Source organism: Arachis stenosperma, chromosome 10, assembly GCF_014773155.1.
Source record: "Arachis stenosperma cultivar V10309 chromosome 10, arast.V10309.gnm1.PFL2, whole genome shotgun sequence".
In the NCBI taxonomy this organism is placed as follows: Eukaryota; Viridiplantae; Streptophyta; class Magnoliopsida; order Fabales; family Fabaceae; genus Arachis; species Arachis stenosperma.
Window position 1 is genome coordinate 59969132 of NC_080386.1, and position 14141 is coordinate 59983272.

General features: G+C 40.8%; 2 protein-coding genes across 5 annotated transcripts; one reads left to right on the forward strand and one right to left on the reverse strand.

The window, feature by feature from the left end:
- Positions 1 to 5962: 5962 nt before the first annotated feature.
- Positions 5963 to 10773, forward strand: LOC130955173 (filament-like plant protein 7). 4 transcript variants are annotated; one of them, XM_057881987.1, is made up of 7 exons: positions 5963 to 6109; positions 6397 to 6581; positions 6808 to 6917; positions 7102 to 7249; positions 7510 to 9718; positions 9835 to 9895; positions 9976 to 10773. In XM_057881987.1, exons 3-7 carry the CDS (start codon positions 6819 to 6821, stop codon positions 10483 to 10485), a joined length of 3027 nt encoding a protein of 1008 aa, XP_057737970.1. In that variant the 5' UTR covers positions 5963 to 6109; positions 6397 to 6581; positions 6808 to 6818; the 3' UTR covers positions 10486 to 10773. The 4 variants fall into 4 exon arrangements, with proteins under 4 accessions (XP_057737970.1, XP_057737971.1, XP_057737969.1 ...); XM_057881988.1 differs by lacking the exon at positions 6397 to 6581; XM_057881986.1 differs by lacking the exon at positions 5963 to 6109 and having other exon boundaries at positions 6124 to 6581.
- A 614-nt stretch (positions 10774 to 11387) lies between these two features.
- On the reverse strand, positions 11388 to 12149 carry LOC130955175 (40S ribosomal protein S16-like). Its single transcript, XM_057881989.1, has one exon. The coding sequence runs from the start codon at positions 12036 to 12038 to the stop codon at positions 11601 to 11603; it is 438 nt and encodes a 145-aa protein (XP_057737972.1). The 5' UTR covers positions 12039 to 12149; the 3' UTR covers positions 11388 to 11600.
- Between the last annotated feature and the right edge of the window lie 1992 nt (positions 12150 to 14141).

Genomic DNA, 14141 nt, shown 5'->3' on the forward strand with positions numbered 1-14141 from the left:
ATCCCCTTCAGGTTCTGGCTTGGGTTTGTCGTCAACCCTAGCGTCCAGGTCGGCGAGGAAGACTCCAGACGCTTCTTTGGACTTCTTTTTCAGGGAGAGGCTGGCGTTGTCGCATGCGACTGTCGTTTCCAAATCTCCCTTGATGGATCCAACCGACCCATCATCAGTGACAAACTTCAACATCAACAGCTTTGTGCTGATTACCGCTCCAAAATCATTGATAATATTTTTTCCCAGGATGAGGGTGTAGGCCGTGGAGTCTCTTAAGACGACGAACTACGCCATTAGCGACCTCTTCCCTCGACCTCCGCCAATGGAGACCGGGAGGGAAACTACTCCGTCGAGCTTGATGAAGTTATCGCCTAGGCCGACCATGCCGTATTGGTGGCCCCTCAAGTTGATATCTCGTAGGCCCAAAGTATCAAATACATTGCGGAACATGATGTTAGAATCAGCTCCCGTGTCTACCAAGATCCGTTTCATTAGACCGGTGCCCACCCTGGCTGTGATAACCATCGGAGGGTTCTCTGTTACATCGTCAAACCATTGATCTTCGGGGCCGAATGATATTGACGGTACCCTTCAGGAGGGCGGTGTGGAGCCAGAGGACATAGATAAGACCTTGGCGTCCTTCTTGCTAGCCGATTTTGATCTGGGGGGAACATCTCTCCCGATCACCACGTTTACAATAGTGAGGCCGTGCTCCCTATCCTCCTCGAGCTCCCATCTTTGTCTCACGGCACGGCTTTTTTTCTCACTGGATTGGTCGTGGTCCCGCCTCCTCGGTTCCCTTATAAGGTGGGAGAAATCGTCCAACTTCCCTTCCCGAATTGCCTACTCCAGGGCGTCCTTCAGGTCGAAGCAGTCTTGGATCTTGTGTCGATAGCCCTTGTGGTAATCACAGTAGAGGCTTTTGATTCCTCCCGTCCTATCCTTGAGTTGTCGGGGACTCGACAGGATGCCTTTGTCGGTGATCTACTGATAGACTTCAATAATTGGGGCTGTAAGGGGGGTATAGTTGGTAAACTTCCCTACTCGGGGGAACTGATGACTTACATCATCTACCCTTTTTCTTGCATAAAAAGGACCATAAAAGAGGCATAATCACATTTGATCATTGCAATTCATGCCTTAATTGATGAATATCATAGTATATTGCTTTGAAATGAGTTCGTGCTGGATTTCAGGTGGAGAAGACATCAAAAATGGGAAAGAAAACAACAAAACAAGTGGGGCATGTGAAGCAGGCGGGCCACTTGGAACAAACGCCACAAAAATGTATTGGCGTAGCTGATACGTGAGCATCTTGTCTATCTTTTCCTAGTGAATTTGTATCTAATTTGTTGAGTTTAATTACGAATTAATTATATTTTAGCCACTATGGATGCTATTTTGAGTTTTGTGCAATTTTATTTATTTTAGGTAGCATTCGGAGGGATTTGATGAAGTTTCTGCAGAGAAAAAGAAGAAACCAAAGAGATGACCAGCGAAGACCAACGCGGACACATGGCTCACGCGACCGCGCGGAATGGAGAAATCGCAATGACGCGATCGCGTGCTTGACGCAAACGTGTGGACTGGAATCTGCACAAATGACGCGAGCGCGTGGACGACGCGGACGCGTCACATGCGCGATCTGCAATAATACAAAAAAAGCTGGTTACGATTTCTGGGTTGTTTTTGACCCAGTTGCCAGCCCAGAAAACACAGATTAAAAGCTGCAGAATGGACAAATCAAGTGGTCCCCACCCATCAACTGAAGATCTGTTAATTAATTCGAATTTAAATTCAAAATCTTATCTTTTAGGAAATGATATTATTTTTATTTTTAGATAATTAGATTTTAAATTAATTAGGATTAGTTATAAAAAGGGGAGACTTCTCTTCTAAGCAGAAGACATTACATTCCATTAGAAGGATTCCATTAGGAAATTCTATACAAATTTACATTCTACATTCCATGAGCAACTAACCCTCCACTGTTAAGGTTAGGAACTCTGTCTATTTGTATGGATTGATTTTATTACTTTTTCTATTTTAATTTATGTTTTGGATTTATATTTAAGAATTGTTTTCGTTCGTTATCTTATGAATTTGGGTGGAACGGAAGTATGACCCTCTTTCTATTTGAGTTCTTGTATAACTTGGAAAAGCTCTATACTTGAACAATAGCTTGAAAACATATTCTTCTAAATTCTAATTATCTGGATTTAACGGGATACGTGACATATAATACTTTTATTCTTTGGGTAATTAGAGTTTTTGTGGCATGCAAACTGGAATTTGATCATGTACCCTTTAATTGGAATTAATTGACCAAGGAATTGGCAGTTAATGAATTTTATAGGAGACTAGGAAGGTCTAAGGAATTAGGATCTAGTCACATATAGTTTGCCATAAATTAAATCCTACATAATTAAAATAGTTAGTAAGAAAAGTTAATCCGAAAAAATAGATAACTCTGAGGCCTTAACTGTTTTCCCATATTTTATTTTTAACTTAATTACTTGCGTACTTGCCTTATGATATTTTCAACTTAACCTTTTAAACATCTCAATATCAAAACCAATTTCTGCTTGCCTAACTAAGCCAATCAATCAATTATTGTTGCTTGATCCATCAATCCTCGTGGGATCGACCCTTACTCACGTAAGGTAATACTTGGTACGACCCGGTGCACTTGCCACTTGAGGACCAAGGCGTGGCACGCCAAGCTTATAAGACCCACAATTGAATGGGCATGCCACTTGAGCAACAAGGTGTGGCACGCCAATGAACAAGGAGACAATGCAAAAGCTAGGCGTGCCACTTGGTATCGAAGGCGTGGCACGCTAGCTCAAGAAGTCCCACTATGGTGTGCCACTTGAGCAACAAGGCGTGGCACGCCAGCACCTAAGGAGGCCAAATAAAGCTGGGCGTGCCACTTGGTATCGAAGGCGTGGCACGCCAGCTTAATTATCTCACTTTGGCGTGCCACTTGAACATCCAGGCGTGGCACGCCAACATCTGGAACCATTGCAAATGACAGGCGTGACACGCCAGTCTCATGGCGTGACACGCTGGTAGTGTTTTCCAGGGGAGGAGTTAAAGGGCCAGTGAACTCAGGCGTGCTACTTGGTAGATGAGGCGTGGCATACCAGCAAGAAGATGAAGCAAATGAAGGGTGTGACACGCCAGTCTCATGGCGTGGCACACTGGTAGTATTTTTCAGAGAGGAAGAAGAGGAGCCAATGAACTCAGGCGTGCCACTTGGATGGCGAGGCGTGGCACGCTGGGAAGGAGATGAAGCTTTAAGAAGGGTGTGGCACGCCAGACCTTGAGTGTGCCACGCTGGTACAAATCTCCAGAAGCATAGAGATAAAGGAAGTGACCTTGGGCGTGCCACTTTGGTTCGAAGGCGTGGCACGCCAGGCTACTTTGCCCTTTAAATTGTTCTGGGCGTGCCACTTAGGCTCGAAGGTGTGGCACGCCAGGGGTGAAACAGAGGACGGCGTGCCACTTGAATGAAGAGGCGTGGCACGCCAAATTAAAAACAGAAGGAGCATGACACGCCAGAGACACGCCAGCTGGAAGATCACGTTTGTGGAGTTTCTTTTCCCTCCAAATTGTAATTTTCTTTTCACTTTTATAATTTTCTTTTATTTTCTAGATCTAGGAGTAGTATAAATACCCTTGGAAGCATTGGAAAAGGGGGTTAGCAAGTCACAGAGTTTAGTTTTGGGGGATTTCACTTTTAGTTTTCACACTTCATCTCTTCCATCTTTTGTACTTTTTCTCTGAGCTATGAGTAGCTAAATTTCCTCTCATTGAGAGAGGGAGATCTATTGTACTTGATGGATTAATGATAGTGAATTTCTTCTTCTCTTCATCTTCTCTTTGATTTGCTAGAAGGAATTTCGATTTTAATGCTTAGTGTTCAATTAACTTGGAAAATAGATTGAATGCAAGATGGGTTTCATGGGAACCTTGGAAAAGGAAACATGAAACCAAGCTAGAAATCCCTTCTCACACTTGAGTAGAATCTAGGTTTTGGTGTTTGGATATGGTGACATACAATCCTCCCTTTACCTGGACCTATGATGATGTGTGGTATAATTAGGGACCAAGCATATCTCTCTTCATAAGCAATTAGACCAAGGAATTGGCTATTGATCAAGATCTGAGAGATTGAGTCACCAAGGAATTGGGGCTCAATCAATCATGATTGCCAAGAGGTCAATGAGTTGCATGATTGAAGAGGATATGACCTGGAATTAATCCAAAGAGACAATATCTCCTGATCTCAATGAATTCCCCCATTCTTATCTCTCCCATTCTCTTATAGCTTTACTTACATTCTGCAAAATCCCATTCCCCTTTACATTCTTGTTATTTCCATTTCTGCATTTTATTGCTTTCTTTTATTTCTTTTGCCATTTATGTTTCTGCCATTTATAATTCTACACACACAATTTATAATACTTGATGATAATTTTGGTGCGCTTGCCAAGAACGAATTCATCAATATTGTTGGGGAAGGGTAGTGAATTCAGCCCATCAGGAACGGCTTAAAAGTCTTGGTCGGAACTTTATCCTTGGAGTGCTCCTTCGGCCTTTCCCCGCTACCGTGCTGTCAAGGCTGGTTGTAGGTGGGCTGCCGCTTGTTAGCCGTCACAACCTGACTGACTTTTTCATCATTGATATACTCCCTGGCCACGTTTTGGATTTCTTGCACCGTCCACACGGGCTTGGTGGTAAGATGCTTCCTGAAATCCTCGCTCTCTCTCTGCTGTCTTCTCTGCGTGATCGGCTTCTCCTTGGTCCTTCTCTGGAGTCTTCCCTGCGTGATCGGGTGTATATCACGGGATCTCGCCATCTTCTTGGCGCTTCTCTACTTTCCTCTTGGCTCTCTGGCTCCGATCGCGGGCTTGGAGTACGCCTGGAATGACTTCTTCGGGGGCTTCTTTCCCTCCTTTGAGAAGATCGGGAATGCTCTTGACTTGGAGCTGATTGGCGGTGCTCTCTGCCGGTTTCCCCATTCTAGGTTCTGCACTCTGTGGCACAGCTCATGGATTATTCTGGCGCTGTCACTACCAGTTCCTCCAAAGGGTCGCTTCTCAGGCTGCCGCAGGGGGGGATTTGGTGCGCTTGCAATAGGGAGCCCCTGAGGCTGCCCTACCTTCCTCCCTGCGGGGATTGCCTCCATCGTCCACTGCTACAGGACCCAAAATAAAGTCCATGTCAGCCGGTCCCCACAGACGGCGCTAATGTACGAATGTTCGGGTTCCGGACGGGTTGGAGATGTCTCCTGGATATGGTGGGAATCAGCCTTGGTCTGGGTCCGCAGAGCGAGGTACTGGTGTTGCCGACCTTCCAAGATCTTCGTGATGTGAGGGGGGTGCCACCTGCAAGGACACTCCGATGCTCAAGTCAGAAACTGTGCAGGCGGTTAGAGAGTAAGGAATATGGTGACATACTTTGGGGGAGGGGTAGGACCCTCCCTTTATATACCCTGTCAGTAGAGTGGACCCCGCAGAAAAAGTTTCCTTCCAGAAAGCTTCATTCCCCACAGCTGTCAGCAGGGGTGCGTGTCCGGGCCACAAGCCGGGTAACGATCGCCAACCCGACTACTTAGGTCGAGTCGTCCTTGAGCCGAGTCGGTGAACAGGTCAGCTGGGCTGGATTGTAACATTATTATTATTATTATTATTATTATTATTATTATTATTATTATTATTTTCCGAACTATTCTTTTCTCTTTTACTCTGTCACATATAGTGAATGTGATATCTTCTTTTTCTTTTTCTGTTGTCTCCCCTTCTTTTAGGCAACATCTAACATCACATATCAACTTCTGAGTAGGATAATATTTATACACAAATTACATATACAAATACATCCAAACTAGAATTTAGTAGCTGTCGGTGGAGAATGGAAGCATCCTATGACATATATATCCGTTGAGATTTTCACTTCTTTTACTTTCACCTCCAATTGAGGTTGCTATGGTGGCAAGCTCAAGTGTGAAGTGTTTCATTTTGGCCCCAGTAGTAGCCTTGGGTGAAAAAGAAGAAAAAGAAAAAAAAATGAGAAGCCTTTTTTATTCTTAATGATACTACATTCTTGACAGGTACCAAATGCAAGTATGCAACACACTACACTCTTTGAACACCTCTTAGTGCACTTGTCTTTTCTCTTCTTTTCACCATCCATTAAAATTGTTGTCATCCCTGTTTTTCATGCTTGTTTTAATTCAACCTACAACTGCAGTTTACGTCTGTAACACCAGATTTTTCAGCTGAGAGTTTGAGGAATGAGATATATAGGCTACTATAGCCAAAGTGAACACTGTTCTTCATGACATATAAATGTGAAGCTTAATTTTCTCTCCATCTCAAACTGTTTTTCTTGTAACAGCTTTAGATGGCTTTTGGTGCTTGATTTTCGCCTTTTGATACTAACAAACGGGCATCATCACATATTGCTAGAAAGCTCATGCAAAACGAAGTATAAGCTTTTGGAATTTGAAGTGAAAGATTTGATGTCTCAATAGAACAGCAAAGTACTAATGCATGTGGCCGTAACCTGTTGAAGTAAAACATGTATGCCTTAATTTCAGTAGTGCACATCTTATTCTCTAAACAGTTAAAGGATGAACCTGACTAATGCCTCAAATAATTAATTGCATTGTCGCTTAGTAACTGTTGATAGTGGAGTAGCTCCTACTTGTTTAGATTCTAAATGGATATGAAATTCATATATCATTGGTTTAGCCCTTTTGGCACTTTCTCTTGGTAACTCAACTGAAGTTTCCTTGTTCTTGAATAGTATCTGAAATCATGAACAACAAACCATGGCTTTGGAGGAAAAAATCTATGGAGAAGACAATCTTTGCAATGGACAAAGGTGTAAGCCCTCCTGGAACCAATGAAGAAGAGGTACTCAAAACTCTAGTCTTACTTTTATATGTCACTATTTGCTTCCCTCTTCCATCATCTATTCTCTTGATTTTGCAAATGCAACTCAGAAACCTGCTAAGCCACTATCTGCTGCTCTTGATTTAATTCTGTGAGAGATTTGTGCCATCTGGTTCATATACTAACACTACTACATTTTTGCCAGGTAAATAAACAGCCAACAGATATAAAACCTGGATTGGAAAGATCACCGGAAAGTCTAGACAAGAAGTTGGCAACAGTTCTCCTTGATTACCACGCCGGAGACGATCCTTCCATGGAACGCAACCATAGGCCCCAACAAGAAATTAGAGGTATCTTACATTATATGCATGGCAGATTTCTTGGTAGATACCACACTTTCTGTCAAGGTTATCAAAGTTTTGAGTTAACTTGCAAACTCTTGAACTTGTAAGAGTTTACAACTTTTGGTCCCAAAATTTTGTTTACCACTTGATTTTAGGTAAACTCTCGAGTTTGATAACCTTGCTTTCGGTGCATGCTTTCCTCGTCTTCTCTGTCTGGCTTCCAATTTGGTTTTGGCTGATTGTGATGAATTTCGGATAAAAACTAGACATGGAAGGGGCAGAACAAGTCGAATCTGCCAATGATTCAGATAAAAGATCACCTGCTGAAACCGTAACTTCAACCAATGCAACATGCTATGAACCTTTTCAGCAACCAAGTTATATTCAAGAACAAGAGCAGATTCAGAAAGAACTGGAAGAGAAGTTGAGAGAATCAAGTAAAAGGGTAGCCGAGTTAACTGCTGAGAATGCTCATCTAGCTAATGCCTTACTAGTCAAAGAAAAATCTATTGAGGACTTGCTTCAATGCAAACAACAAGCAGAAGCAGAGTTTACTACCTTGATGGCAAGGTTAGATGCAACTCAGAAGGAAAATATTTTCCTCAGATATGAGTTTCACGTGCTGGAAAAGGAACTTGAGATCAGGAAGGAGGAGATCAACTATAGTCGTCAGTATGCAGATGAATCGCATAAACAATATCTTATAAGTTCTGAGAATGTCTCGAAGTTGGAAGCCGAGTGCCAGAGACTCCGCACACTGCTGCATAAAAGCTCACCTGGTCCTGCTAATTTAGTGAATACGAAAAATGAAGCCAGAAAGACGAGGAGGGAGACAGATATGAGAAGAAAAAAGCCTAATCCTACCAGAGATTTGGTTTGCAAGAACAATGATATTAGAAACTCTACCAAAGTACCCGAGAAGAGCATTGGCTTGGTGTTCAAACGGTTACAAGATCTGGATGAGGAAAACAAGGCTCTGAAAAGAATTTTAACCCAGAGAAATACTGAACTAGATTCATCAAGAATCATGTATGCTGAAACAGCTTCCAGATTATCACAGGCTGAGATTTTGCTCAGGAAGTTTTCTGAGAATCAGAAGTCCATGGAGCTAGCAAAGTATTATCCCACATCAAATGAACTTTCTTTAATATCAAAATTTGATGTTGCTAGTGATGATGGAGCGATCTCTACTGGATCCTGGGCAAATGCTCTTATTTCAGAACTTGAGCATTTGAGAACTGCAGAGGGTGAATGGCATAAGAACATGAGTTTCTTCATGGATGACTTTGTTGAGATGGAGAAACAAGCCATAGTTTCGGTTGATTCTCCTAAAAGAGGATACTGCTCTGATACAAGTGGGAGGGAACTGGTGCCAGTTGAACAAGATATTAGCTTCACTGAAGGGAAACAGCAGAATCAATTCAAACATCCATCTGAGAGATCATTTGATTGGCTACAAGTTGTTTCGAATGCAATCTTGGAAGAGAGACGCTTATCAAAACGAAGCCTTGATGAGCTGTTTGATGACATAAAAATTGCTTTTGGTTGCATGAATCACCCAACAACCTGTAAACCTGATAACAGTTTCAGTGGTTCTGGCGAAGCAAAAAGTTCCAAACAATGTGACTCTCATTTGAGAAAGTCAATACATAAAATTATCAAGCTCATTGAAGGAATCGCTCCCGAATCATTCATCTGTAATAACTCTTCAGATTGCTTGGAGGATAACTCGCATTCTAACATATCTCATTCACCAACATCTAAAGAATACTTTGTTCATGTTTTCCAATGGAAGGTTTCAGACTTGAATCCTCTTCTGCATCAACTTGTTCATACCTGCAAAGATTTGCTAACAGGGACAGCAAATTCGGAAATTTTTTTTGAGGAGGTAGCATTTGCTTTGGAGTGGAGCATCAATAACTGTGCCACCTCCACAAATGCTTCAATTGCAAGAGATAAGATCAGGAGGCATTTTGGCTCTCTTCTGTCCAAAAATAAGACCGGGAATCAAAGAGATTGTGATGATAAACAGTCTTTTCGCTCCACCTCAGGTGCGTATTCAGATGATCAAGGTGTATGCCTCAACACACAGAAAAATCAGTTTGACCCCATTGAAGAAAATAGGAAGTTGAAAGAGGATCTGAGATGCACAATATCTGCAAAGAAGGACGTGGAAGCCAAGCTGACCGAGGCGAATCAGAACTTGACAAAACAGTGTCAAGAAGCACATAATAGTATCAAAGGTTTAGAATCAGAAATGGCAACACTCAGAGAATCCAAAGGAATAATTGAAGATCAGATTGAAAAACAGAAGATGATAAATGAAGATCTTGACACCCAGCTTACCATAGCTCAAGCCAAGTTAAATGATTTCTGTCAAAAGTTTTCATCCTTAGAAGTCGAATTGGAGGATAAAAAGAACTCCTGTGAAGAATTAGAAGCAACTTGTCTTGAGCTTCAGCTCCAGCTGGAAAGGTTTAAGACTTAAGATCTTTTCTTAATTTTCATTTTGGTGTTTTTGTTCTGTTTTGGTTCCAGTTGTTGCAGTTTTCCTTTGGTTCTGATTTTGAGAACATAAAAAATTTTAACAGCATTGCGAAGAAAGATGCTCCAATATATGGTAGATGTGATGCGGAAAAGATATATCGAACTGTAAGTAATTGCATATAATTCAACTCTTATAACTATCATAAAGTTACAACTAATCAGTAATGATCAAACACAAAATTCAGGGCTGGGAGATCACAACAGCTTCATCAAAGTTGGCGGAGTGCCAAGAAACCATCCTCAACCTTGGGAAACAACTCAAGGCACTTGCTTCGTCTAATGAAACAGCACCTTTTGACAGGGTAGTCTCTGCGACTAGTACTACTATGGACAATCCTACTCAAACGAAGAACCTGGTCAAACCATCTTCTCTACTCAATCAAATGCAAGCTGAGGATGATGCTATGGCAGAGATCCATGATCCTTTTCAAGTTGGAGGGAGTGAATGCAGTAAAGATGCAAATAAGCCACCCGTTCTTCAATCCGAAGAGGATAGTGCTATGCATGGTCCAGAAGTCATAGCTAATGCTTCACAACCAACTGTTACCTCAGAGCAAAATGATAGAAGCATTGCTGCTACAGGGTCTCTGGCAATTGTACCGAGTAAAAAACAAGGAAGCCTTGGTTTTCTGAAGAAGCTACTATTAAGACAAAAGAAAGGGAAAGTTAAAGGCACTAAGATATTGGTAAAATGATGATTGGAAATGAAACTTGAACTAAGAATGATCCTTCCAATAAAGTAAAGTTTGGCATCTTCTGCTATCTACCCTGTTCTGTTTGAATTTGTGACCGAGAGACTTTTGTGCAATGCATATTTAAATATCTTCTATGGATTGAAAATGTTTCTTTGATGATTGGTGTTGAGAGTTGCAGGGAGACATGCTGTTGTAAATAGTAGTGGAGAAAACAAACATGTGCAACATTGGTATTTGATATTATGCCCTGCTGATGTTATATATAACTTAAAAATGGAACGGATTCTGCTTGCATCTGTGTTTTCAATCACAATCATTTTGTCCACAATAACAGTTTTATATAGTTTATCACAATATAAGCATCAAAAGCATCAGGTTTGCCATGCCATGGATCCCACACTAATATCTGAACACATCTTTTGCCCGTAGATTTTTGTAGTAAACAACACTAATTCAAACTTATTTTGGCGTTAAATACTTTTACACCCTACAGTTGCAAGAGAGACGAATGTATTTGGGGCATTCATTGGAGACCCACTATTTTGTAGTGTCCTTCTCGGCCCTTCTTCGTTCCACCATTCTGATAGCATTACCCTCAAAACGAGAGATGCTCTGAATTTAAAGGCCGTACTTTTTAAGGAAGAGCACATATTCTAATTTTACAATGAAATAGCAAAAAAAAAATGTACCAATGTAGCTAATAGTCATAACCACACACACGGGGGACTTAATAATCCCAACTATATTTCATATGAAAAATGCTTCATATTGAAAACTTTTGATAGCAGGTGATTAAAAGCGTTCTCCCCAGCTTGACATTATTGTTATTCAGTCATCACTACAGCTACCAGTAAAACAGTAATTAGAAAACTAAATTAAATCAAATTTAAAAACCAAAACACTTAAATGAATGAAGAGTTTTGCATAATTCATATCTAATAATCAATGAAGTTCTTCGATTAAAATTAAATATCTGTAAAAAAAAAGCATCACATAACAATCAAAACGCAATAAAATCTCCAAGACTTAATATAACTACTGCTCAATAAGAGTTTTCCACAGCATAAAACATGAACCGAAACCCCATACCCCAAAAAACCCCTCCTTTTCTCTCCCTAACGGTAAGATTTCTGGAACCTCGCGCGAGCGCCACGACCACCGAACTTCTTAGGCTCACAGCGCCTTGGATCAGCAACAAGTAAGGTCCTATCGTACCTGACGAGAATGTCCTTGATCTCCTTCTTGCTCTGTTCATCAACGTACTTCTGGTAGAACGCAACCAGCGCCTTCGCTATGCTCTGCCTTATGGCGTAGATCTGAGAAGTGTGTCCACCGCCCTTGACGCGGATGCGCATGTCGACGCCGGCGAAGCGGCTCCGCCCTAACAGAAGAATCGGCTCGAAGGCCTTGAACCGTAGGATCTCAGGCTCAACAACCTCGATTGGGCAGCCATTGATCTTGATGAGCCCGCGGCCGCGCTTGCAGTAGGTAACCGCAACCGCCGTTTTCTTGCGACCGAAGCATTGGACCTGCTCGAGAGGCTGCGCCGCCATTGCTTCCTCTCTCTCTATTCTCTCACACTGCTGAAGGCGTTGCTTGTGTTATCTGTCTTTGGAAACCCTAAGTTTTTTGCGCTGAGTGAGAGATAAAGGTGGAAAATTTTGGGAGAGCGTTATATATGGCGTTTAGGGTTTATGTACGGTTGTTAAAATAACCTTGGGTTGTTGCCAGAATTACCAGACTGCCACTTACAGCCCAAAATGAGGCCCATATGAAAATGAAAGCCCACTGATCTACTGTTGGAGCTTTGAGATTCAGCCTGATCTCATGTTAAGCTTTTTTATAAGAAGGAAAAATAAAATTCAACTGTTTAAGTGTTTAATGTGTCTTAGGCGCCGGTTCAGGTTGTTTTCATGGGTCTGGTCCAGTTTTCGGCTCCAGGCCTTGACAAAAAACTGTTGTCCAATAAATTATGAGATATCTATTCATCTACCAAAAAAAAAAAATACTCAGCTCAAGGAAAATGGTATTGCTGGACTGTTTCTTTTTTCTTTTGTTATTGGAATTTTAGCCAAATTTTGGTTTTTTATTGGTATATAGAATTTAATTTATTCAAAATTGAAGGCCCAATCTTGTTCATACCAAAATTATTTTTGTTATGGGAAAGAAGTTGGTATTTTGGGAGGATATTGGAGGGTGGGGTGATTTACCGGGCGGTGGAGTTTCCGGTCAATACGCAGGAGCGTGGTGACCCTGCTACTGAGCAGCGTGTCAGCACCACGCAGGGGCGTGGTGACGCGACGAGCATGCACGATTCTGGCACCACGCAGGGGCGTGGTGGAGTTCCGATGTTCCTGCACCACGAGAGGACGTGCTGTAGCTGCTGCCACGCAGGGGACAGGTCTAACCCCTGTAAACAGCAAGCGTGGCCTCTTCGTTGCTCTATATAAAGAGCCTCCTTCTCCAACTGCAATATAGAAAGAAAGTGTGTTAGTGAGAGGGAAGAAAAGCATTAGGGGAAGGAGGGTTGTGAACTCATATCAGAGAGGAAGGGTCTTGCTACCTCACAAGGTGAAAGGGTGGGAAAATAGGCAGTAAAAAAAATATTATTTTGTACCTAATTTAAAAAATGGTTCGTAATTATAAATTATTTAGATCATCTAATTTATGTAAGTTGGTAAATTATATTTTTATTGTGTATTTTAATTTCTGTTATTTTTTGTTATTTAATATGTTAAAATATAATTTTTTTTTGTTAATTTTGAATTAATTTTCTATTATAAAAATACTAAAATAAAATATATATTGTAAAAAAATTATATATTTCTCTACGATAAAAATATAAAAATAATACTATAGTAAAATAAAAAATATATATTCTGTAAATAAATATGTATGTTGAACATATTCAAAAGTTTAATATATAAATGTTAAAATAATAAATAAATATTAGAAAAATATATATACATTGATGTTATTAATAATATTAGAAAAATATATGTTGATGCACGAAAAAAATATTTTAACTATGGTAATGCATTGCACGTTAATGATTCTAACAAATAAAATATTAAAATAAATAAATATGTAAATAATATTATTAATTAAAGTGATCACAAACAAATAGATATGTTAATATTTGTTTATTAATAAATGAATATTTATAATTAATATAACAAATATATTTTTGTTGATGTAGCCTAACAAAAATTTATTGGTGCGTAAACTGAATCCGCTACAGAGTTGGAATCCGAAGGTCAAAAACTACTTACGCGCCACGAAATTCTACCACGTATCTAGGATTGGGATGATAAGAGGATTTCGCTCGTTGTTAGCTGCTCTGGTTGAAAGGTGGATGCCGGAGACTCACACTTTTGTGTTGCCGGTGGGTGAGGTTACAGTGACATTGGAAGATGACGCACATATATTCGGCTTACCCATTGATGGAGAGTCTGTGAGTGGATGGACTAACAGTAGTAGTGATTTCGTTCAGAGTCAGAGCATGGCAATATTCGGACGTGAACCAGTACTCAGTCGTAATTCGAAATCCTACATAAAGCTTGGTTGGGTTCGATGTATCAGAGATGCGGAGCCATTGGACATTGAAGAGTCCATAAGGAGATACGTGAGATGTCAGATTTTCTGTATGTTAGGGT